Source organism: Stomoxys calcitrans, chromosome 1 (assembly GCF_963082655.1).
Source record: "Stomoxys calcitrans chromosome 1, idStoCalc2.1, whole genome shotgun sequence".
Classification (NCBI taxonomy): Eukaryota; Metazoa; Arthropoda; class Insecta; order Diptera; family Muscidae; genus Stomoxys; species Stomoxys calcitrans.
Window position 1 is genome coordinate 212,545,151 of NC_081552.1, and position 24,565 is coordinate 212,569,715.

The 24,565-nt window shown below is 38.2% G+C and overlaps 2 protein-coding genes across 3 annotated transcripts in view; one reads left to right on the plus strand and one right to left on the minus strand.

Moving 5' to 3' along the window:
* LOC106086695 (venom serine protease Bi-VSP) overlaps positions 1–14,340 on the plus strand; it is a 33,103-nt gene extending 18,763 nt beyond the window's left edge. Inside the window, exons 2-8 of one of the 2 annotated variants that reach the window (XM_013251477.2) lie at positions 6,253–6,419; positions 6,527–6,598; positions 6,671–7,203; positions 7,906–7,981; positions 8,047–8,131; positions 13,671–13,969; positions 14,035–14,340. In XM_013251477.2, the coding sequence (XP_013106931.1) occupies positions 6,253–6,419; positions 6,527–6,598; positions 6,671–7,203; positions 7,906–7,981; positions 8,047–8,131; positions 13,671–13,969; positions 14,035–14,178 (1,376 nt within the window). In that variant the 3' untranslated portion in view covers positions 14,179–14,340. Of the gene's footprint in view, positions 1–6,252; positions 6,420–6,526; positions 7,204–7,905; positions 7,982–8,046; positions 8,132–13,670; positions 13,970–14,034 lie in introns of both variants that reach the window. The other variant, XM_013251469.2, reaches the window with a different exon arrangement.
* Positions 14,341–23,137: 8,797 nt separating this feature from the next.
* The window catches only part of LOC106086137 (NGFI-A-binding protein homolog), a 27,283-nt gene continuing 25,855 nt past the window's right edge, over positions 23,138–24,565 (minus strand). Inside the window, 2 exon segments of the mRNA XM_059360322.1 lie at positions 23,138–23,430; positions 23,618–23,731. Of these exon segments, the coding sequence (XP_059216305.1) occupies positions 23,211–23,430; positions 23,618–23,731 (334 nt within the window). The 3' untranslated portion in view covers positions 23,138–23,210.

Genomic DNA, 24,565 nt, shown 5'->3' on the forward strand with positions numbered 1-24,565 from the left:
ATAGACCGATCTGCCGATTTAGGGTCTTAATCCCATAGAAAGCGGATTTGTTGCCCGATTTCGCTGAAACTGTGACTTGTATAAGATTTCTCGGGACCTGAATCAAATATGATCCAGACCAGCCCCCATTTGCATATTACTATGGATATGGTAGTGGTGTTGTTATAAAAGAGGATGGTTACTGTATCCATGGTGGTGGGTATCCAAAGTTCGGCACGGTGGAAGCCACCGTAGCTCAGAGGTTACCATGTCCGCCTATGACGCTGAATGCCTGGGTTCGAATCCTGGCGAAACTATCCGAAAAAATTTCAGCGGTGGTTTCCCCTCTTAATGCTGGAAACATTTGTGAGGTACTATGCCGTCTAAAACTTCTCTCCAAAGAGGTGTCGCACTGCGGCAAGCCGTTCGGACTCGGCTATAAAATGGAGGCCCTTATCATTGAGCTTAAACTTGATTTGGACTGCACTCAATGATATGTGAGGAGTTTGTCCCTGTTCCTTAGTGGAGTGTTCATGTGCAAAAATTGCATTTTGGTGGGTAACCATTGTTCGGCACGGCCCATCTGAACACATTGGCTGCTTCCAGGGTCTCAAAATGTCAAATCGGCTAATGTGGGAGCTATATCAGATTATTCATCGTTTTAAACAATACTTGGAACGAGTGTTGGAAGTCGTACCAGAATATTATGTTAAAATTTTCAGTCCAATCGAATGACAAATGTGGTTTCTGGGGCGCAAGAAGTCAAGTCAATAAGTCAAGTTAATAAGAAATATTTTTAATAAATTTCGTGCTGCTAGCTTTGCGCGGTTCACCGCTATCGTGATTTCAACAGACGCACGGATAAGGCTAGGTCGACTCAAAATTTCGCAACGATCAAGATTATATGGAGTCACTGATAAAACTTTCGTGAATCGGATTAACTTAATTAGTATACCACCACCCAATGGAGGTGGGTATAAAATTATGATCAAAATATTATAATCGTAGGAGGTTAATCAATTTTTATACCCTCCACCATAAGATGGGGGGTATACTAATTTCGTCATTCTGTTTGTATCTACTCGAAATAATCGTCTGAGACCCCATAAAGTATATATATTCTTGATCGTGGCGACATTTTATGTCGATCTAGCCATGTCCGTCTGTCCGTCCGTCTGTCTGTCGAAAGCACGCTAACTTCCGAAGGAGTAAAGCTAGCCGCTTGAAATTTTGCACTAATACTTCTTATCAGTGTAGGTCGGTTGGTATTGTAAATGGGCCATATCGGTCCATGTTTTGATATAGCTGCCATATAAACCGATCTTGGGTCTTGACTTCTTGAGCCTCTAGAGTGCACAATTCTTATCCGATTGGAATAAAATTTTACACGACGTGTTTTGTTATGATATCCAACAACTTTGCCAAGTATGGTTCAAATCAGTCCATGTTTTGATATAGCTGCCATATAAAGCGATCTTGGGTCTTGACTTCTTGAGCCTCTAGAGTGCGCAATTCTTATCCGATTGGAATGAAATTTTGCACGACGTGTTTTGTTATGATGTCCAACAACTGTGCCAAGTATGGTTCAAATCGGTTCATAACCTGTTATAGCTGCCATATCAACCGATCTTGGGTCTTGACTTCTTGAGCCTCTAGAGTGCGCAATTCTTATCCGATTGGAATGAAATTTTGCACGACGTGTTTTGTTATGATATCCAACAACTGTGCCAAGTATGGTTCAAATCGGTCCACTACCTGATATAGCTGTCATATAAACCGATCTGGGATCTTGACTCCTTGAGCCTATAGAGGTCGCAATTATTATCCGATTTGCCTGAAATTTTGTACGACGGATTCTCTCATGACCATCAACATACGTGTTTATTATGGTCTGAATCGGTCTATAGCCCGATACAGCTCCCATATAAATCGATCTCTCTGTTTTACTTCTTGAGCCCCCAAAGGGCGCATTTCTTATTCGAATTGACTGACATTTTACACAGGTCTCCAACATGTAATAATATAATAATAGCAGAGCAAATCTTTTCTTATATCCTTTTTTGCCTAAGAAGAGATGCCGGGAGAAGAACTCGGCAAATGCGATCCATGGTGGAGGGTATGTAAGATTCTCCCCGGCCGAACTTAGCACGCTTTTACTTGTTTTTATATTAAAATGAGTATCTCTTAAGCTATTAAAATTTAAATAGTTGTTTTTCTTAGGCAATAATTACCCTAAGGTTAATAGTTGGAAAAAGAAAGTAGGTGTTATTGGTGATTGCAAAAAAAAAGTTAAGGCAATATTTAATAACTACAGAAAAAAAAAAAACATTTAATTAAACGTTTTCCTCCGACCCACATATATAACCCTAGACAGGCCAAGTGTGGCGGAATTCCGTGGCAAAATAAAAAAAATTATAGTCTACACAATAACAACATGAGTTACAGCACATATGCCAACTTTTTCCCATCCACTTAATTGCTCATGTCTTTACAGCCCATTGCCCGCGAGTTTATAATTTTCAATATGAATCTTGTTTATTTACATACTATTGTAGTAAAATAAACTAAAACTCAGACTTAGACACATGCTTACACAAAGTGAGAGTAAAACAAAGTTCAACAAAAAAACAAATCAAAAAAAATTCAATATCAGGGTCATAATTTAACAGCAATTAGAGAAGCTTAACTTAGAACTTGACAAACTTGTTGAAATGAGCCATAAATAAAAAACAAAATAATGCTACGTTTATTACATTAATTTCGTATTCAAAACGTTCGTACGTGCCAAGTGACCACGGAAACTGATGCCTGTTTTTTTTTTTGTTTTGAGGCTTTTGTTTAATTGGAAGTGAGGTGTTGAATTTCTTTTGCCACCATCATAATACATACCATAAAAATTCGAGCTGCACTTTAAATTCGACCTTGAAGACAAAAACGAAATTGTCAACGGATATATTAAAATTAATTTACAAGTGCTGTTGCCAAAACTTGTGTTCGCATTCGTTTAGGATTGTCATGTATCATGACAACGAAGCCACTGTTGTTTTTATTTTTCGCCACAATAAAATGAAGACAGTTAACACGAAGTGGTTTAGTTAGTTTTTATCGTGGCATATTAATATGCAAAGGTAGTCTAGCATCAATCAATGATTCTCTTAATGATAAGCATTAATGACGTTGTTATCGATAGCAGCAGAGATTTAAAAAACGTAACAACTGAGTGAGAGAACCAAACAAGCTACGCGAAGAGAGTTAGTGTTATTGAGGATTGTTTTTAAGTCAAAAGAAGTGGTCGTAAAGAGAAACCATAAACTGAGAATCTCTCTTGAGTTAAACTAAACAAAAGATTTAAGACACATACATTGTTTAATGTATGCACTGTGGCAAAGGCAAAGAATTAGAATCATAATCAGTTGATAGCAAAAATGTACAAACAGAAAAATAAAATGTTGGCTATGTGGCTGATTAGTAAATCTGTTTTGTTTTGCCCGGCCCGGCCCGAATCCAATTTTCTGAAATTTTCACCTTTTGTAGACATTTGTTCTATATTTCTGATGTGTTTATACTTTGGGAGCATACTCACCCACTTTCTTTAAACCAATGTTTAAAACGCATTCTTCTTATAGCACATATATTATGTATGTACATTATGTCCAATCTTATATGAAAATTCAATTTGTGTTTGTTTGTGTGTTTGTTCCGTATAGACTTAAAAACGGCTTAACCGATTACCTTGAAATTTTCAAAGATTTTTAATATCTGCAGGGGGGGGGGCGGACCCTCCCCCTTACCCCCAAAGTACTACCCAAAAATAAAAGTGAACCGATCGGGACAATTTGGGATTCAAATTAAAGGAATTAAAGAGTAGATTACGAATTTCATAATAAAAGTAGGGTCCAAGTACCTGGGGGCCCGCCCCAGCTTCAAAACCCCTTAAAATAGGTTTATTTGATGATCATGACAATATGGGACTCAAATGAAAGGTATTCGGGAGTAGATTACGAATATGATCAGGAAATAGGAATAGGCTTTAAAATTTATTGATAACGGAGGGGGCGGACCCTCCACCGTTACCCCAAAAATAACACCCAAAATCACAAGTGGACCGATAAGGACAATATGGGTATCAAATGAAAAGTATGCTGGAGTAGATAACGAATCTGACATACAAATTTATGTCGAAGTATAGGGGGTCACTTCACCACCACAAAAACGCCCAAAATGGTCACATTAGCCAATCACGGATGTATGAGACTCGATTTGTTTGTTCGGTATAGACAAAACCGATTTTCTCTAAATGTTCGCATATTGTTTAGGTTGGTCTACAAAGAAACATAGGCTATATAATTTTGTCGGTATCGGAAGGGGGACGGACCCTCCTCCTTATGCCAAAAACACAACTCAAAATCAAAAGTGGACCGATCGGGACAATATAGGTATCAAATGAAAGGTATTGGAGTGTAGAATACGAATATGGTACTACAAAATCAGATCGAAGTATAGGGGGTCATGCCACCCCTCATAAACGCCATTAGACCCGTCTTGCAATATGATATTTGGCTGAACCGATGTTCATAAAATGTTCATAGATGGTGTACGTTTGTCTCGAAGTAAACATAGGCTATATAATCGGGTGGAGGCGGACCCGGCCCTTTACCGCAAAAACGCCACCCATATACGAAAGTGGTCCGATGGGCAAAATAAGAATATAAAATGAAAGGTATTGGAGACCAGAACACGAATATGGTATTAAAATAAAGCACCCCCTAAACTGAACTTCATTTCCGTTTGGAAATGAAGAACGAATTTGATATCTATTTTCAGTGCAAAGAACCGGTGGCCGCCCCAGCCCCAAAACACCCTCCAAACGGTTCATATTTACCGGCCATAACAATATGGGGCTCAAATTACAGGGATTTGGAAGTGAAGCAGGAATTCGATATCCATATTTGGGTCAAAATGTCTGAGGTGCCATCCCTCGCCTAATGAGAACATTACCCTAAGGAAGAAAATTACCACCAGAAATAGAGAAGGGGCCAATTCTCACACATCAATGAGTGCTTTCCGTTTCAAGTTTATACTCAATGATAAGGGCCTTTTTTATAGACGAGTCCAAATGGCGTTCCGCAGTGCGACACCTCTTTGGGGAAAATTTTTTAAATGATCATGCATGGCATTGTGCCTCGCAAATGTCGCCAACATTAAGAGGGAATAAACACCGCTGCACAAGTCACTTTTTTGATTCAAGGACGAATGCTATTGATTTTGAGCAAAATCGGTTTAGATTTAGATATAGCTCCCATATATATGTTTCACCCGATACGACAGTTTAAGGCTCTTGTAGCCATAATTTTGGTCCGATCTTTACAACATTTTGCACAAGACGTTCTATTTCACGTTGTTATCGATGTAGGTCATTGGTGATTGCAAATGGGCCATATCGGTTCAAATTTGTATAAGGACCCTCTACAAATCGATTCCCGTTTTTGAAGTTTTGAGCCCCTTAATTTTCATCAGATTTGCTTGAAATTTGGCATAAAGTCTCCTGTTTCGACTACCAACATCAGTGACAAGTATAATCCGAATAGGTATATAAACGGACAAAGCTGCCATTTAAACCAATCCCTTGATTTGATTTCTCGAGCCCTAGAAGCCTCAATTTTACACGATTTTGCTAAAATTTTGCAAAAAAACTTATGTTTTGATTTTCCATATCCGAGCCGGGTATGATTTGAATCGATCTTTAAACCGATATAGCCCCTTTTTAACCCGATTTCCGGATTTGACTTGTTAAGCTCCCAGAAGCCTCTATTTTCATCCGATTTTAAACTTCATCCATCCGTACATCTCTGGAAATCACGTTAGCGTCTAAACGAATAAAGATATTCGCTTGAAATTTTGCCTAGATAATACATTTCGAGGTAGGTCGTTAGGGTTTGTAAATGGGCCAAATGGGTTCATGTTTAGATATAGCTCCAATATAAACCCTACTCATGGGTTCGTATTCGATTTGGCTGGCGCAGTTCTTATTCGATTAGGCTGAAATTTCTCACAAAGACTTCAGCTATATCCATGCCAAATATGGTTCGAATCGTTCCAATATAGCTCTCATAGAAATCAATCTCCGGATTTGATTTCTTGAATTATGGGAACTTAGGACAGTTTTTGCTTATCCCTTATATTTCTTTCTTTAGTTTCTTAAAACTGAAAACTGAAAATCGAAAATAAAAATATTTAATAACTCTTTTCTTTTTAATATTTTCTCTCTTACAGCCCAGTACTGTGTTACTCCCGAAAACTATTATGGTCAGTGTGTGGCCCTTAGCTATTGCCCCCAAATTGCCAATGTCTTCCAAACAACAAACCAAAGACAAGCACAACAGTATGTGATACAATCGCAGAGAGCATGTGGAACACGGAATATCAATGGTGACCCAGTTGTAAGAAGTTCATATAATTTTAGTCATATCTGTCCGTCCTTACTTGTTCTATTGAATATTTTCATTAATTTTTTATACATTTTTCAATTTCTCTCAATTATTCACAGGTTTGTTGTACCAATCCCGTTGCCGTAGCCCAACCAACAACAACACGACCCAATAGACAAACACAAGGGCCGGTAAACCCATTCTTCCCCACAAGTAGACCAAACATAAACCCCAAAAATCCTTTCCTTAATCCAATAACACAGGTACCCACACCAGCCCCTACGCTAGCTCCTACGCCAGCTCCTACACCAGCCCCTACACCAGCCCCCACATCAGCCCCCGTCGATAATAGAGCCGTTTCTTGCCGCGGACCCGATAGTCGAGAAGGTGCCTGCATACGCTTAATCGAATGCAAGGTACTAACGGATGAGCTGCTGCAAAGACAAGAAGATCCTGTCTTTGTCAATTATCTGCGAGTTTCTAATACCATCTGTGGCGGCGCTAATTCTATGGTGTGTTGCCCCAATCCTGGCAGCCAGCCGGTTACCTCAAATCCTTTGATTCGTACCAATGAAAATGTGCCCAAAAGATTGCCCACCGTCGAAGAGGGTTGTGGCTATACCAGCAATTCCTATAAGAAAATTGTCGGTGGAGAGGTGAGTAAGAAGGGAGCATGGCCTTGGATAGCTCTCATAGGCTACGATGATGAACTCTCCCCATCGCCCTTCAAGTGTGGTGGAACTTTAGTAACGGCTCGGCATGTCATTACCGCTGCACATTGTTTGAGAAAGGATTTGTAAGTAGAAAAAAAAAATGAATCAGTTAAGTATTAGGGTGGGGCGATTAGTATGGAAGGAAAAAAGTCTTAATGGGCCCTTCGCGTTTCTGATTCCTGGGATTGTATTGAGTAAAAAAATACACTAGACCATACGTCTATGGTGAGAATCGAGTTTTTTCTCAAACTTTTGTCACGTTTTTTTTTTTTTTGATATTTTAACCTAAACAGCCAAACCATTCAGTACATTGCAAAAGTATTGGAATGCTCCTTCAAACAGTTTTGGCCTTGTGAAAGTGCAAGTATTCATAAATTACCATTTTCAGTTGTTCATAGTAATTTTTCAATATTTTTGCGAAAAATTTGCACTTTTACAAGGCCAAAACTGCCTGGAGGAGCATTCCAATGCATTTGCGATATTCTAATGAGTTCTTAAATATAGCCTTGGCCAAAATGTTTTTCTTAGTATTGAATCGAAAATCTAAATGGTTCGGTTATTATAGGCCAAAATATCCAAAGAAATATGACAAAAGTCAGAGAAAAAAGTGCAATTTAAAATCTGGAGGCTCGATTTTCACCATAGACGTATGGTCTAATATACTTTTGTGCTAAGTACAATCCCAAGAATCAGAAACGCTAAGATCTCCTTAAAATGTTCAAATCGCCCCTCCCTGTGGAGCATATTTTCCATTTTTTTTTTTTAATTTCTAATTTATTAAATAGGAAATTCGTGCGCTTGGGTGAACATGACTTGACCACAGATGCCGAAGCCCGTCATGTGGATATAAATGTTGTGCGGGTTGGTATTTTGTTTTATTAAATTTTGAGTCTTTTCTTCAACTTTTAAATTTTTTCTTTGGTTAGACTGAAAAACACCCTGACTATAATGTTCGCAATGGCCACAGTGATATTGCCATTTTATATTTGGAACGTAACGTTGATTTCACAGGTAGGTGTTGATTTCAGGATAGATGTGGAAGTCTGGTATAAACTATAAGGTATATATAATAACTTTTTACTAAAATTTGGTTAAAACCATTGCTGTAGCAAATTGAAAATTTGCCCACGAACATTCCATTAAGGAGCCCAGGCTTTCAGCGTCATAGATGTCTGCCTATGACGGTGAAAACTTCTACACTACGGTGGCCTTCAAACGTTTGCTGTAAGACCTTATTACTGTACCGTTTACTACCATAATTGACTACTAGCCCAACTAAGCATGCTCCGCTGTGCCTTCTAGAATACACAGAATAAAAATTTACTTATATTTATCATCTAAAACTTGTCGGTCCCATGGGTGTAACTTGACTTCAAATATACTCCACATTGAATGGTCTAATGCAGTGCATACTTCAACAAGGAAAAACGTGGGAAGTTCGGCCGGGCCGAATCTTGGGAACCCACCACCATGGATTCTGCTGAAAATTTATACGATATTATTGGAATTTATGTCCGTTTGGTGGGAATCGAAGGAGGGGCTAGTGCTCGAAACTTGACATTATATAGCCACTAGTTGGACAGGGCTCGCTCCGCATCGCCTTCTTTCACTCTCCGGCATGACCAGGAAATAAGTCCTGTTGGGAGGTGCGGCCTTTCATTTGAGCCTTATATTGCTAATATGTCCTTTATGAGGGTATTTTTGGGGGTGAGGCGGACACCCATATATCAAATTCGTGCTCTAGTCTCAAATGCCTTTAATTTGAGCCCCATATTGCCATTGTTGGTTTGTATTTCCATTTAGCGGGCTTTGGAGGTGGCGAGGCCCCCTACGGCCCCACCCTAAATAAGGATACCAAATTTCTCTTTTTGAGTTATTATAAATAAACTAAATTTTAAACTGCCTCACCCATCTCAAAGATCTGGAGTTTTTGAAATAAGGTAGGGGGAGTCCGCTGATTATAGTTTTGTTATTAGATCTACTTTATTATCTTGGTTTTGTTGGTGGATTGGAGTAGCCAAACTCTTTGCTCCAAAAGTTTATAACAGATTCAAGTCTACTCCAAAAAATCACATTTGAGCTACATATTGCTATAGCCGGTATATGAGTGGTTTAGGGGGAATTTAGGTGAGGCAACTTGGCAATAAAACAGATATCAGATTTGAGCCCATTATTGTCATAATCCACAAATATGTCCACTTTAAGGGGTATCTAGGGTGGGGCGGTCAACTACGCACTTTGTTGACCGCCCCCACATTTTGAAAGATCCGTTCACTTGTAGAAAAAAGTTTGCTAAAATTAGCAAACACTGTCTGTTGAAAATAAGTAGTTAGTTATGCTGCTATTGAAGCACTAGTTCTGCCATTGCAGCAGTAGTACTGCAAATATAGAGTAGCCTGCTTACTGCTGAAAGTTGTTTGTTGAAAATGACTGCTGCTTAGTTATGAAGAGAATGTTAGAAGAAAAAAATTCTAAGAAATGCCTAAAGTAATCAAAACAAGTAGCAGGCAACCATAAAAAGTAGGATAAATTTTTTTTAGCACACTTGTGTACTCATTGCAGCAGATTTTGTTTGTTGAAATAGCAGTAAGAAATTTTTGCTAATACAGCAACCCTATGTTTGCTGAAACAGCAGTAAAGTTTGCTTTCTCCTTTTCAGTAAACAAAAACTGATGTTTTAGCAAACAGTTTTGCTGTTTTGAATAACAAATTTGGTTGAGTGTAGGTCCTTCTTCTATCCTGAAAGGCCTCTATACATTATTTTTAATTCCTTTTTTATACCCTCCACCATAAGATGGGGGGTATACTAATTTCGTCATTCTGTTTGTAACTACTCGAAATATTCGTCTGAGACCCCATAAAGTATATATATTCTTGATCGTCGTGAAATTTTATGTCGATCTAGCCATGTCCGTCCGTCCGTCCGTCCGTCCGTCTGTCTGTCGAAAGCACGCTAACTTCCGAAGAAGTAAAGCTAGCCGCTTGAAATTTTGCACAAATACTTCTTATTAGTGTAGGTCGGTTGGTATTGTAAATGGGCCATATCGGTTCATGTTTTGATATAGCTGCCATATAAACCGATCTTGGGTCTTGAATTCTTGAGCCTCTAGAGTGCGCAATTCTTATCCGATTGGAATGAAATCTTGCACGACGTGTTTTGTTATGATATTCAACAACTGTGCCAAGTATGGTCCTAATCGGTCCATAACCTGATATAGCTGCCATATAAACCGATCTTGGGTCTTGACTTCTTGAGCCTCTAGAGTGCGCAATTCTTATCCGATTACAATGAAATTTTGCACGACGTGTTTTGTTATGATATTCAACAACTGTGCCAAGTATGGTCCTAATCGGTCCATAACCTGATATAGCAGCCATATAAACCGATCTTGGGTCTTGACTTCTTAAGCCTCTAAAGTGCGCAATTCTTATCAGATTGGAATGAAATTTTGCACGACATGTTTTTTTTATGATATCGAACAAGTGTGCCAAAAATGGTTCAAATCCGCTCATAAACTGATATAGCTGTCATATAAACAGATCTGGGGACTTGACTTCTTGAGCTTCTAGAGGACGCAATTCCTACCTGATTTGGCTGAAATTTTGCATGACGTTTTTTATTTTTTATTTTTTCTTTCAACCACTGTGTCAAATAAGGTTTAAATCGGTTCATAGCCTGATATATTCTTGAGCCTCTAGAAGTCGCAATTATTATCCGATTTGCCTGAAATTTTGTACGATGGATCCTCTCTTGACCATCAACATACGTGTTGATTATGGTCTAAATCTGTTCATAGCCCGATACAGCTCCCATATAAATCGATCTCTCTATTTTACTTCTTGAGCCCCCAAAGGGCGCAATTCTTACTCGAATTGGCTGACATTCTACACAGGTCTCCAACATATAATTTAATTGTGGTCTAAACCGGATCATATCTTTATATCGCTCTAATAGCAGAGCAAATCTTTTCTTATATCACTTTTTGCCTAAGAAGAGATGTCGGGAAAAGAACTCGACAACTGCGCTCCATGGTGGAGGGTATATAAGATTCAGCCCGGCTGAACTTAGCACGCTTTTACTTGTTTGGGTATAATAGGGGGAAAAGGGATTGCACTCTGTAACATCATTTGATTTGATTACAACATATTCTCGGTCGTCCTACATGACAGTTTGTGTTTTATTGGGGGGAGAGCGTCGCTGCCCCCACGCTAAGACCCAAAAGAAAATTTATTTCAGTCCATTATTGTCACCATATACATGTCCTGCTGACCGTCAGGACGGCTGGACGTGACCCAGATTCTAGAATCCTTATATCAGCATAAGATTCGAACTCTACTGGCATAGGCCTTTCTTTTAATTCACATATTATCCCGCTCGAATTACACGTCCCATTAAAGGGTATTTAGTGGATGGGCCGGTCCCAGACTCCATCCCAAATATGTATACCAGATTCATAGTCAACTCCCAAAGACCGTTCATTTGATAACCATTTTGTGACGTTGGACAAAAAGGATTTAGGGGTTGGGGAGGCCCCGTGGGCAATTATCATATAACAGATAATTACTCAACTTCCAAACACGTTTTATTTGATATAAATATTGTCCCAATTGGTAAATAAATCCCCATTGGTAAATATTGTCTCAATTGGTAAATTCGGGGTGGGGAGGACTCTCAGACATCAAGGAATACAATTTCTATGTCGGATTTGTACTCTACTTTTAAATACCTTTCTTTTGATACCCACATTGCCCAAAGCGGTGAAAGAGTCCTTCTGGAGGGTTTTTTGGGGGTGGGAGAACCCCTCAAATACTTTGGGCCAAGTTTGTATACCAAATTCGTACTCTACTCTTAAATACCTTTCGTTTGGTACCCATATTGTCCCAATCAGTAAACATGTCCGTCCGGGTGGGTTTTTGGATGGGGCATCCCCCTAGGTTATTTGACCCAACAATTTTATACCAATTTCGTACACTATATTCATAGGGGGCCGAAACTTTACCATCTGTGAAAGCAAAGCGCAACAATTTAATTTTTTTATAAAAGTTCCTTACCATAGGGTAGACGTAGAGTATAATACAGTCGGCACCGCCCGACTTTTGCCTTTCCTTATTGGTTTTATGTTAGATTCGTACTGCTTTCCATTCTAGACCACATATAACCGCGCTACATGCCGCTTTGGGTTGTTCAATGGTAGGGCAATCCCACACACAACCCCTTCTGATATTGATATATAAAGTGCATTATTTTTATCACATGATCATTTTAAGTCATCTGATTATTGCAAGTAAACCTAAGTCTATACTAACATAGAGAAATACTAAAAGGTATTGATTTTTTTCCTTAAAACATATGGGACCCATCACATTATGTAAGCAGAAATACAGCACACTCATTATTTTACTTGTTTTAACTCTCCGCAAACTATTTCACTCATTAAGTGCAGTGCATAGTGTGGCCACACAATTAGTTACTTTGACTCCTTTTAATGTTTACCTCAACGTTTAAATAAGTGCGTTGTCAAAGTTGTATTTAAGCGTTGCCAACATATAAAACCGCAAACGTCATTATCCATAGCCGCAGCTTAAGCTACTGACTAACCGAACTAACAAAGAACACCAAGTGGTGTGATGAGTGTGGCCCTACATCACACCACCACACCACCACACATCCGCACGCCAATACAAGACAAAGACGGTTGTTCGTACCGGATTGACCTGATTAAGTCCTTCATCGGCAAGGGCTGCCGCCTCAGTGTACAACACACTGCTACAACAACAACACTTTTAGCATACGCTTCATCTCGCACATACCAGTCGCCTCCCGTACTTTCACCACTAATACTCCCACCTATGCCTTTGCATTCACTCAATTAACGGATGCTTGAGTAAAAGCAACTCGCCTTTATAAAACCCACCTATTGCATATTACCTCTAGTTAAAAAGTTTTTTTGTATTGTTGTGCAGCCTCACAAAACATATACAAACACCAACAACAAAAATGCAAGTGCCTCTCACGCCAAAGCCGAGCTTTAAGAAATTGTCTAATCTACATGCCAAGTAGAGCCACACACATCACACCCCCCACAACACCCTCACACAAATAGTGATACTCTTTCTCTCGCACCATTTGTTTCTCTTACTCTCAACACTAATACTCCCAACTATGGCTTTGCATTCACACCCATAACGAAGGCTTTAGAAAAAAACCAACAACAATTTGCTGTGTTTAAGCATCTTCTACTTTTTTTTATTGAAAATTAATTCCTCATGTTCGTGACTTTTCTTTGTGGAAAACTAAGTTTCATACATATAGCCGCTTCTCTGGAAAAATATCTTTCGATTGATGGCAATTTTAATAAAAATCCATTCAGCCGTTTGGCTGCATCGCTACACAAAATCGCCTATATAAAACCCTTGGCCGTTTAATAATACGTGTATTAAACTTTGTAAATAAATAATAAACTATTAACTTAAATCTAGACTATAGAACGTGATAAATTTTTTAAAAAATAATAAAAAAGCAACATTGCCCATATTTGTCTATTTTCAGAATTCATTTCACCCATTTGTATGCCTCAAACAACGGCTTTGCGTCAAAAGTCATATGTAAAACACACACCATTTGTTGTGGGCTGGGGTAAGACCATGGAGGGTGGTGTCTCAGCCAATGTGCTGCAGGAATTGCAAATTCCCATCTACGATAATGAGGTGTGCAGAGATCGCTATGCCAAACAAAATCGTCTCTTTACTTCAAATCAATTCGACAAAGCTGTGTTATGTGCTGGTGTGCTTTCCGGTGGCAAGGATACATGTCAAGGAGATTCTGGTGGCCCTCTAATGATTCCCGAGGTAAGTTTAAACATTCAAAAATTAAAAATTTTGATTGAAAATCTAAAAATTTCTTTCATATTTAGCCTTATCAAAATAATGTTCGCTATTATCTGATTGGTGTTGTTTCCTATGGCATTGGTTGTGCTCGTCCTGAAATTCCTGGAGTCTATTCAAGTACGCAATACTTTATGGATTGGATTATACAGAAGATAGCAGACACTCAGTAGTCATCTGGGGGGAAATGGTATACCTCGCCGAAGCCACATGAAACGAACAGAGTTGTACGGAGATTATACACAAATAACGTAGATATTAGTTTATTATTTCTTATTTTTATTATTTATATACATAAAAAACAAAAAAAAATAATTGTTATTTAAAAAGTTCTGGGTAGATGTGTTTTGATTTCATGCCGCCTTTAACAAACGAAAAAGGGTTGCTTTGATTTTTAGATTTGAAGAGTGGCTCTAAGACCATGTAAAGACATTTCGTTTTGATTTAAATCAAATTTACTTTTCCCTTTCATTCAGAGCGCAGCAAATCACCTTTACAACAGATGACGTCGACTTTTTGTTTAAGCAAATGTTAGATATTGTAGCTGTGGGCGTTTTTTTTGTTATGATTTATTCACTGTTGGTTTGTGATGAGCAAAAGAAAATGTTTATTGTGCTTCATGCAAACCTTTATTTCATTTAATTCATAGGCAGTCATTGTTTTCGCTTTTCTTGATCTTTATCACTTTTATTTTGTGGGTTCTTGAAGACAGATGCAAGGCATGGTATCCCTTTGTGCGATCATGTGTTTATGGTTATCCATGAAGCATAGAAATGCATATTTGTTCTGTTTTGGGGAATCCTCGCGTTAGGCACAACAAACACTTCAACTCACTTCACTTAAGAACTAAAAGAAATTTTTGTTCATGGTTCAATGACCTTCTCTGCCATATAGAATATCATTAGTGGCTTCGAACGACTCACAGTGCGCCAAACGGCGAAAATATTGGAAATAAGTCCACCACTTTTTACCTGTTGATCTAAAAGTTAAAATGCGTTTAGTTCGGCCGGGCCGAACTTTGGATGCCCACCACACCGGGTATATATGTAAACCACCTTTGTCATAATCAGGAGAAAATGCATACCTTATCCCCCTTAGCAGCTATATCGAAATTTGTTCCGATTTGGAACAAATACTAATATGTACAAGTCATTGTTCATTTGTGTATAACAAAATTTTGGTCTTTTTAGTAGTTATCTAAAAATAAACCGATCTGAAAGATGTACGACACGGATGTCGAAAAGCCTAACATAAGTCATTGTGTCAAATTTCAGTGAAATCGGATTATAAATGCGCGTTTTATGGGGCCAAAACTATAAATCCAGATATCGGTCTACATGGCAGCTATATCCAAATCTGGACCGATTTGAGCCAAGTCGCAGAAAATTATCGAAGAGCCTAACACAACTCACTGTCCCAAATTTCGACGAAATCGGTCAATAAATGCGCCTTTTATGGGCCCAAAACCTTAAATCAAGAGATCGGTCTTCATGGCAGCTATATTCAAATCTGGACCGATTTAGACTAAATTGAAGAAGGATAACGAAGAGCCTAGCATAACTCACTGTCCCAAATTGTGGCAAAATCGGACAATAAATTCGCCTTTTACGGGCCGAAGACCTTAAATCGAGAGATTAGTCTATATGGCAGCTATATCCAAATCTGAACCGATCGGGGCTATATTGAAGAACGATGTCCACTGGCCTAACATAACTCACTGTCATAAATTTTGGCAATATCGGACAATAAATGCGCCTTTTATGGGCCCAAGACGTTAAATCGAGAGATCGGTCTATATGGCAGCTATATTCAAATCTGGTCTGATCTGAGCCAAATCAAAAAATTATGTTGAAAGGCCTAACACAACTCATTGCCCCAAATTGTGGCAAAATCGGACAATAAATGCGTTTTTTATGGGCCCAAGACCTTAAATCGAGAGATCGGTCTATACGGCAGATATATTCAAATCTGGTCCGATCTGAGCCAAATTGAAGAATAATGTTGAAGGCCCTAACACAACTCATTGCCCCAAACGTCGGCGAAATCGGACAATAAATGCGCCTTTTATGGGCCCAAGACCTTAAATCGAGAGATCGGTCTATATCGAAATCTGAACCGATCTGAGCCCATTTGAAGAAGGATGTCGAAGGGCCTAGTGCAACTCACTGTCCCAAATGTCGGTGACATCGGATAATAAATGCGCCTTTTATGGGCCCAAGACGTTAAATCGAAAACTCACGGACTAAAATTTCGGCGAGATCAGATAATAAATGCGCCTTTGATAGGTCCAAAACCTTAAATCGAGAGATCGGTCTATATGGCAACTACGTCGACTGGCCTAACACAATTCACTGCCCCAAATTTCAGCAAAGTCAGATAATAATTGTGGCTTTTTGTGGGCCTAAGACCTTAAATCGGCGGATCGGTCCATATGGGGGCTATATCAAGATATAGTCCGATGTAGCCCATCATCGAACTTAACCTGCTTATGGACAAAAGAAGAATCTGTGCAAAGTTTCAACTCCATATTTCTATTTTTAATAACTGTAGCGTGATTTTAACAGACAGACGGACGGACATGGCTAGATCGTCTTAGATTTTTACGCTGATCAAGAATATATATACTTTATAGGGTCGGAAAGGGATATTTCGATGTGCTGCAAACGGTGGTGCGTATGAAAATGTTCCAGAGATTTGTAGAGGAGGACATAGCTGCCATATGGTTAAATATGTTAAGCTCATAAAATGCGTATTTTTATCCGATTTGTTTGAAATATGGAACGGGGAGTTTTATTAAACCTATCTAAAAATGTTCCAAATATGGTCCAGTTCGGTCCACCAAAGGATCAAAATATAGCTAACGGATATGTACAATTATTGCAAACCATGCAAATGTCAACATTATCGCTTCATCTATTTGAAGATAACGTCGTTGGTTGATTAACAGCAAAACACATTTGACATGTATTTGCCATATGTGATGTCACATACATTATACATATTTAATTTGGTATATCAATCACATCCATTCAGACACCCCGCATTTATTTTACGCATGTAAAGTTTCATATCGTCCCCCTACCCCCATATCGTTAAAATAACCCTTTGCTTTTAATAACCCACCTCATTTGATAGCCCACCACACTTGTCGTTCTCTCGCTCTCTTGATTCCTCCCACATTCGTAGTATGTGTTTGACATATTAGTTTCTATTGCATAGTGATTAAGGCAAGAAGTACAATTAGAAGTGTTTCAGTGAAAAGTGTTTATTTGAAGAATCAATAAATAAATAAACATACTATTTAACTAAAATAACAACAATCATTATGTTATGAATGTGTAGTGAGTGTTAAACAATAAAACCTTTGTTGATCAATAGGCAAAGCAATGAAAAACATCAAATTCATTTTCATGCATTTGACACTTGGTTTGGCTCTGCTGCTCTCGCTCTCTCTCTCTCTCTTTCATACTTAAGCTCTGTGTTGTGGTTAGTTTACTAGTTTTGTTGTTGTTAGTGAATGAATCTTGTCTTTTGAAAATGGTGCCAATTTGTTTAAGAAAATGGATATGCGAAATATGCGTTTGTAATGAAGGAAATATTTGTTCAGAAAATGCATGCTTAATTCCATAGTGTATACAGTAAAAATATGTGAAAAGCTTAAATTAATGCTTAACTAAATTGAAATAAAATATGTGGTGAATGAAAAAACAATTAAAAATTCTAAAAATGTGTGTCGTTCATGTACGTTCAAGATCAGTTATTTTTGGCTGGCATTTACTGCAGGGGTAACTATCAAACCAATGGTTGTCCAACTTATTCATTAGTTGACAACCGTGGATTATTTTATTTGTTAATAACATCACCATTTGGGCTTAAACCAAAATGTATTCAAAAACTTGATCGAAAGGTTAACCGACTGCAGTTTATGGGTAAACTTGCGACCAAATGTTTTTTTTGAAAACATTGTGATTTTAAACCAAATGGTTATTTTATTAATAAATAAAATCACCGGCGGATGTCAACTACAATAATAAATAAGTTGGACAACTATTGGTTTGGTAGTTACCCCTGTGGTAAGTGCCAGCCAAAAATAACTGATCTTCAACGCACATAGAAGACAAAAAGAACTATGAAAAAACTGATCAACAAAAAACAAAGAGAGCAATTCCAAAAATTGTAATAAGGAAAATATTTAAACATAAAATTTACTATATTCAATTATGCAGGTAAGTGAACAACCTTTTTTTGCTTTTATGAAATTTGAGCAAATTGCTTTTATTTTTCTTGTCGTTTGCTTTCGTAGTATGAAAGTTGTACGAAGGCAACGTGGTTGATTGACAAAAGCATGAGTGAACACACACACACACAAGCCCGCGGCAATGAATTCGAAAAACATTTGCGTGACCAGTTCGTCTCTTGAAAAATACAGCGACACGCTTTCATATGACTTAGTGTGCAGCGAGTTATTTTTCATAACTCATTGCAGCGACGATGAATTAGAGATAAAAAAAATATAACCAAGCACTGAATGGAAGTTGTTTTTGTACCCACCACCGAACGATGGAGATAAATTCATTTTGTTATTTCTTTTGAAACACATCGAAATATTCATTTCTGACCCGAAAAAACAGACGTCGAAAAAATCTAAGACAATGTCAGACCGTCTACCTGTTGAAATCACATTACAGTCGTTAAAAATAGATATACAGGGTGGCTGATGAAAGCCGCTACCAAAAAAAAATGTAATAACTTTTTTTCTATTTAATAATAATAATTTAATAATTAATTTAATTAATTAATTAATTAATTTAATTAATAATAATTTAATAATTAATTTAATAATTTAATTTAACATGAATAAAAGAAAAATGTATTCCATACACCGAAAAAAAAATGTAGCAATATTCATCATTGTAGCAATATTCATCAGCCACCCTGTACTAAGCTGAAACTTTACACAGGTTCTTCTTTTTGTCCATAGTCAGCTTAAGTTCAAAGATGGGCTACATTGGTTTATATCGGACTATATCTTGATATAGCCCCATATAGACCGATCTGTCGATTTAAGGTCTAGGCCCATAAAAGCCACATGTATTGTCCGATTTTGCTGGAATTTGGGACAATGAGTTGTATTACGCCACTCAATATCATTTTTCAATTTGGCTCAGATCAGTCCAGATTTGGATATAGCTGCCATATAGACCGATTTCTTGATTTAAGGTCTTGGTCCCATAAATGCGGCTTTATTGTCCGATTTAGCTGAAATTTTGTATAGCGAGTTGTGTTAGGAACCTTGACATTCTTGTGCAATTTGGCCTAGATCGGTTCAGCTTTGTATGTAGTTGTCATATAGACCGATTTCTCGATTGAAATGTTGAGTCCATAAAAGGCGCATTTATTGTGCGATTTTCCTTAAATTTGAAACACTTAAGTTATGTTAGGTCCCTCAATATCCATATTCAATTTGGCCTAGATCAGGCCAGATTTGGATATAGCTGCCATATAGACCGATCTCACGATTTGAGGTCTTGGTCCCATAAAAGGCGCATTTACTGTCCGATTTCGCTGAAATTTGAGACACTTAGTAAGGTTGAACCCTTAATATCCATGTTTAATTTGGAATATCTGCCGATCTCACGATTTAACCCATTCTTGATGCATTTATTGTCCGATTTTGCTTAAATTTGGTGTAGCGAGTTGTGTTAGGCCTCTCGACATACCTGTTCAGTAAGGCTCAAATCGGTCTAGATTTTGAGAGAGAGGCCCCTCAATATCTATGTTTAATTTGGCACAAATTGGTACAGATTTGGGTATAGCTGCCGATCTCACGATTTAAGGTCTTGGGCCCATAATAGGCGCATTGATTGTCCGTTTTTGCTTAAATTTGGTGTAGCGAGTTGTGTTAGGCCTCTCGCCATCTTCGTTCAATAAGGCTCAGATCGGTCTAGATTTTGATATAGCTGCCATATAAACCAATGTTCTCGATTTTGGGTCTTGGTCCCGTAAAATCCGCATTTATTGTCCAATTTCGCTGAAATTTTCTTGTGCAACAAGCCAAGATCGGTCGAGATTTGGTTATAGCTGTCATATAGACCGATCTCTCAAATTAAGATCTTGGTTCCATAAAAGGCACATTTACTGTCCGATTTCGCTGAAATTTGAGATACTAAATTAAATTAGTCCCCTCAACATTAATGTTTAATTTGGCCCAAATCGGTCCTCATTTGGATATAGCTGCTATGTAGGACCCATGTACAAATGCAAATGTGCCCATGAACATTAAACTAAGGATCTGGAGCAAACTCTTCACATATCACTGAGTTCTGTCCGATTCAAATTTTAAGCTCAATGATAAGCGGACTCCTTTTTATAGCCGAGTCCGTACGGCGTGCCGCAGAGCGACACCTTTTTGAGGAGAAGATCGGTATATATTTCGATATAACTGCCATATAGACCGATCTCAGGATTAAGTTCTTGGAACCATAAAATCACATTTATTACTCGATTTCACTGAAATTTGACACAGTGGACTCTTCGCCATTTGTGTCCAATATGGCCCAGATTGGTCTATATTTAGATATAGCTGCCATATAGGCGATCTCCCGATTTAAAGTTTTGGACCTATAAAATGCGCATTTGTTGTCCAATTTAAGTTCTTCGACATCCGTGCTCTATATAGTTCAGATCGATCTACATTTAGATATAGCTGTCATATACATATGCCAATATCCCGATTATGGTCCAAGGGTGCACAAAAGGTGCATTTTTTACCGATGAATTTGGTACAATGACCCCCTTACATAGCCTTCCTGTATATGTGGTGTGGAAGGGGCCATATTTAGATGTAGTTGCTATGGATTCGCAAATGAAGCATTTTTATCGTGTTATGACGAAAGGTGGTTAATATGTATCCTAAGTGGTGGGTATCCGTTCCGGGAGAACTTAATGCCTTTTTATACCTACCACCATAGGATGGGGGTTTACTAATCTAGTCATCTCGTTTGTAACACTTCAAAATATTCGTCTAAGACTCAATAAAGAATATATTCTTGATCGTCTCGACATTCTGAGTTGATCTAGCCGTGTCCGTCCGTCCGACCATCTGTCGGAATCACGATAGCGGTCGAAGGCGTAAAGCTAGCCGCTTGAAACTTTGTACAAATACTTACTATTTCTATAGGTCGCTGGGGATTGCAAATGGGCCATATCGGTTCAGATTTGAATGTAGCTCCCATATAAACCGATCTCCCTGATCTGACTTCTTGAGCCCCTGGATTTGGCTGAAGTTTTGCAAGTAGTGTTGTGTTAAGGCATATAACAACTATGCTAAGTACGGTTCGAATCGGTCTATAACCTGATATAGCTCCCATATAAACCGATCATACGATTTGAGTTCTTGAACCCTTACAAGCCGCCATTTTTGTCTGATTTTGCTGAAATATTGCATGTGGTGTTTCGTTACGACTTCCAACAATTGTGCTAAGTACGGTTCAAATCGGTCTATAACCTGATATAGCTCCCATATAAACCGATCATACGATTTGACTTCTTGAGCCCTTACAAGCCGCAATATTTGTTCGATTTTGATGAAATTTTACATGTGGTGTTCCGTTATGACTTCCAACAACTATGTTAACTTTGGTCCGAATTGGTCTTTAACCTAATATAGCTCCCATATAAACCGATCTCCCGATTTGAATTCTTGAGCCCTTGCAAGCCGCAATTTTTGTCCGATTTTGCTAAAAAAAATGTGCATGTGGTGTTCCGTTATGACTTCTGTTACGACTTCCAACAACTGTGCCAACATACGGTTATAACCTGATATATCGCCCATGTAAACCAGTCTCTCGATCATCCTTGTTAAGTTCCTAGAAGCTTTAATTTTTGCTGGTTTGACAAAAGTTTGGTATGCAGAATAAAATTTTGCCCTTCAACTAAATTTATTTTGTAAATATTTTTAGCAGAATCCATGGTGGTAGGTTCCCAAGATTCGGCCCGGCCGAACTTAGCACGATTTTATTTGTTCCTTGTTTTATTTATGCTATCATTTATGTAACCTGTTACCGGCCGGTCATGAATATGATTACTTTAGTTGTTTTTTCTCCAAAGTGGAGTGAGTCAAGCTTAATGATCATGAGAATTATGTCAAGCTGAAAGATTTGATTATTGAAAAGTTACTGAAAAGAAAATGCCTGGTATAAAAATTCTTGGACATAGACATATCAGGATTGCATTTAATATATTGGGATTGGACAACCCTTGTGTTGCATTCTGCCAACTGATAGCTTATTCGTAAAGCTTGAAATTTTTGGGGTCATACGTTTTCAGAACGTTTTGACATATGAGCGCTATTTGTGTTGTTTACAGTAACTTAAAAGATTTGGGTTAGGTAAGAGTGGCAGTCCTTTTACAGACTCACTTAGACAATTTTAAGTCCATTGTGATACCACAGTAGCGACAGACCAAGGTTTCAGGCGGGAATCGAACCCACGACCCCTGCACTGGTAATCCAAGCACGCTACCAACTCGGCTATCGGGGCGCCCAAAAAAAAAGATTTATCTCGCCCAAAAAATGAAATTAAATAGTGAACATTTTCACTCATCAAGAACCAGTGTTTATCGATGGTATGGTGAATTAAACCGAGGTCATAGTTCACTCCAAGACAAATTTTGTGAAGGTTGTCCAAAATCAGTTGTTGTTCCAAAAATCATTGATGCTGTGCGCCAACTGATATTGCAAGATGTTCTTGTGACCTATCGTGAGATTGAGACAACCTTAGGTATTAGTGGGATCAGCATATATTCAATATTGCATGAACATTTGACCGTCAAAAAATTTTTTTCGCGATGGATCTCACACAATTTGTCAATCGCTCAAAAAAGGCTCGTGTCGATTGGTCGAAAAAATGCTCCAAAAATACGAAACAACGACATTTTTGAGCACTTAAACATCGCTTTGCCAATATTCACTTGACTGCTGAGGCTCCCGGCTCTGCAGCTCATTTTTGTCACGTAAAACCAGCACCTACGACAAACTAATGCCATTAACAATTCTTTAAATCTACGATCCATACAAGATTATTAATTTATTCCAATAACTTATATAACAAATTGCACTTGGTACTTTTTTTACTATAAAATAAATATTTACAAAAGCAAGAAAGAAAAGAATATTTTTTACGCATATTCAAATAATTTATATTCACTAAGAATCCGGTGATGAATTTTCTCTCTTCAAACTAATGGCCTCTTGTAGGGTGGGACTCATGGCTAAGGCAGGATTCGCAACAGCTATGATGTGACCCCCGGCAGCTGATATAACTTGCACCTCGCTGGAAAGTGGTCGATTCTTTGAAGGAGTTGCACCCAAATCTCCCAAAAGACGATTGCTAGTAGACGAGGGAGTTGGTGAACAGTTTCTGGGGCTATGTAAATTCTCGTTGTTGTTATTATTATTGGCACAATCATGAGATTTCATAAGGATTTTATCCAAAGAATTGGCATTACGATCATCTTCCGGACCATTGTTCTTGAGCGAGTTGGGAGAGAAAGGAAGAGATTTGAATAAAAGAAAAAAAATGCAAAATTAGAGAGTTATGTAATGAAAGGGACCTTTGTCAGCCTAAATCAAAACACATACTCACTGGCATTGAAGGAGAACTGGAATTGCTGAAGGAAAATCTAGACTCCTGATCGGCATCATCGAAATCACTGGGTTTATTAAGGCTGAAAGATAGAATAATGTTAGTAAGGAATTGATTTTGATAAACATTTAAGGTTAACATAGGTGATATGTGACATACATTTTTCTTTGTAAACTAAATCGGGGGCTACACATAAGAGTGAGAATGGAATCACTACATTTAACTGCAGAATGAAACAATGAGACAAAGGCTATGATTCAGTTTCATCTGTTTGTAGATAAGAATTAGTAAATCTGGTGATGAGGATATTAAAAAGAACATTAACGATAGCCACTACCCAAAAGCACCATGAGCTGAAACTTACATTCTACGAGAGTGTGGTCTGGCCTATAGCCGACATACTTATCGATTGAATGCTGGATCGCGACAGTGAGTACGTGCAACATAAGTACTATTTTAAAAGAGATCCAATGAAAAAGTTGTCCAGGAAAAGGGATGGGGCTTTATAAAACTCACGCCGACTAGAGCATAGAACGTCTTAAGTTTTTGATTGCGTCAGGTATTTGGTATAAGGCAGCACTAATGGCTATACAACGATAGAGAAGGATGGGTTCGGTCGAGAGTGATACACGAATACCAAGGATGTTCGAATGATAGCGGTTGCTGCACAGATAACTTAAAGCCAAAGACGTAAAGCGTACAGATGTTTATATTGTCGACTGTCGGATCAACAACACATGTCTGTCTTCTGGTGGAGATACGATCCGTCACGGAATACTTAAACTGATCTAGTGCTAATACGACACCTTCAATGGCGAATATACTTGCAAATGCAATTTTGCCCATGAACATTCCATTAAGGAACTGGGGCAAACTTCTCACAAATCAATGAGTGCTGTCCGATTCAATTTTAAGC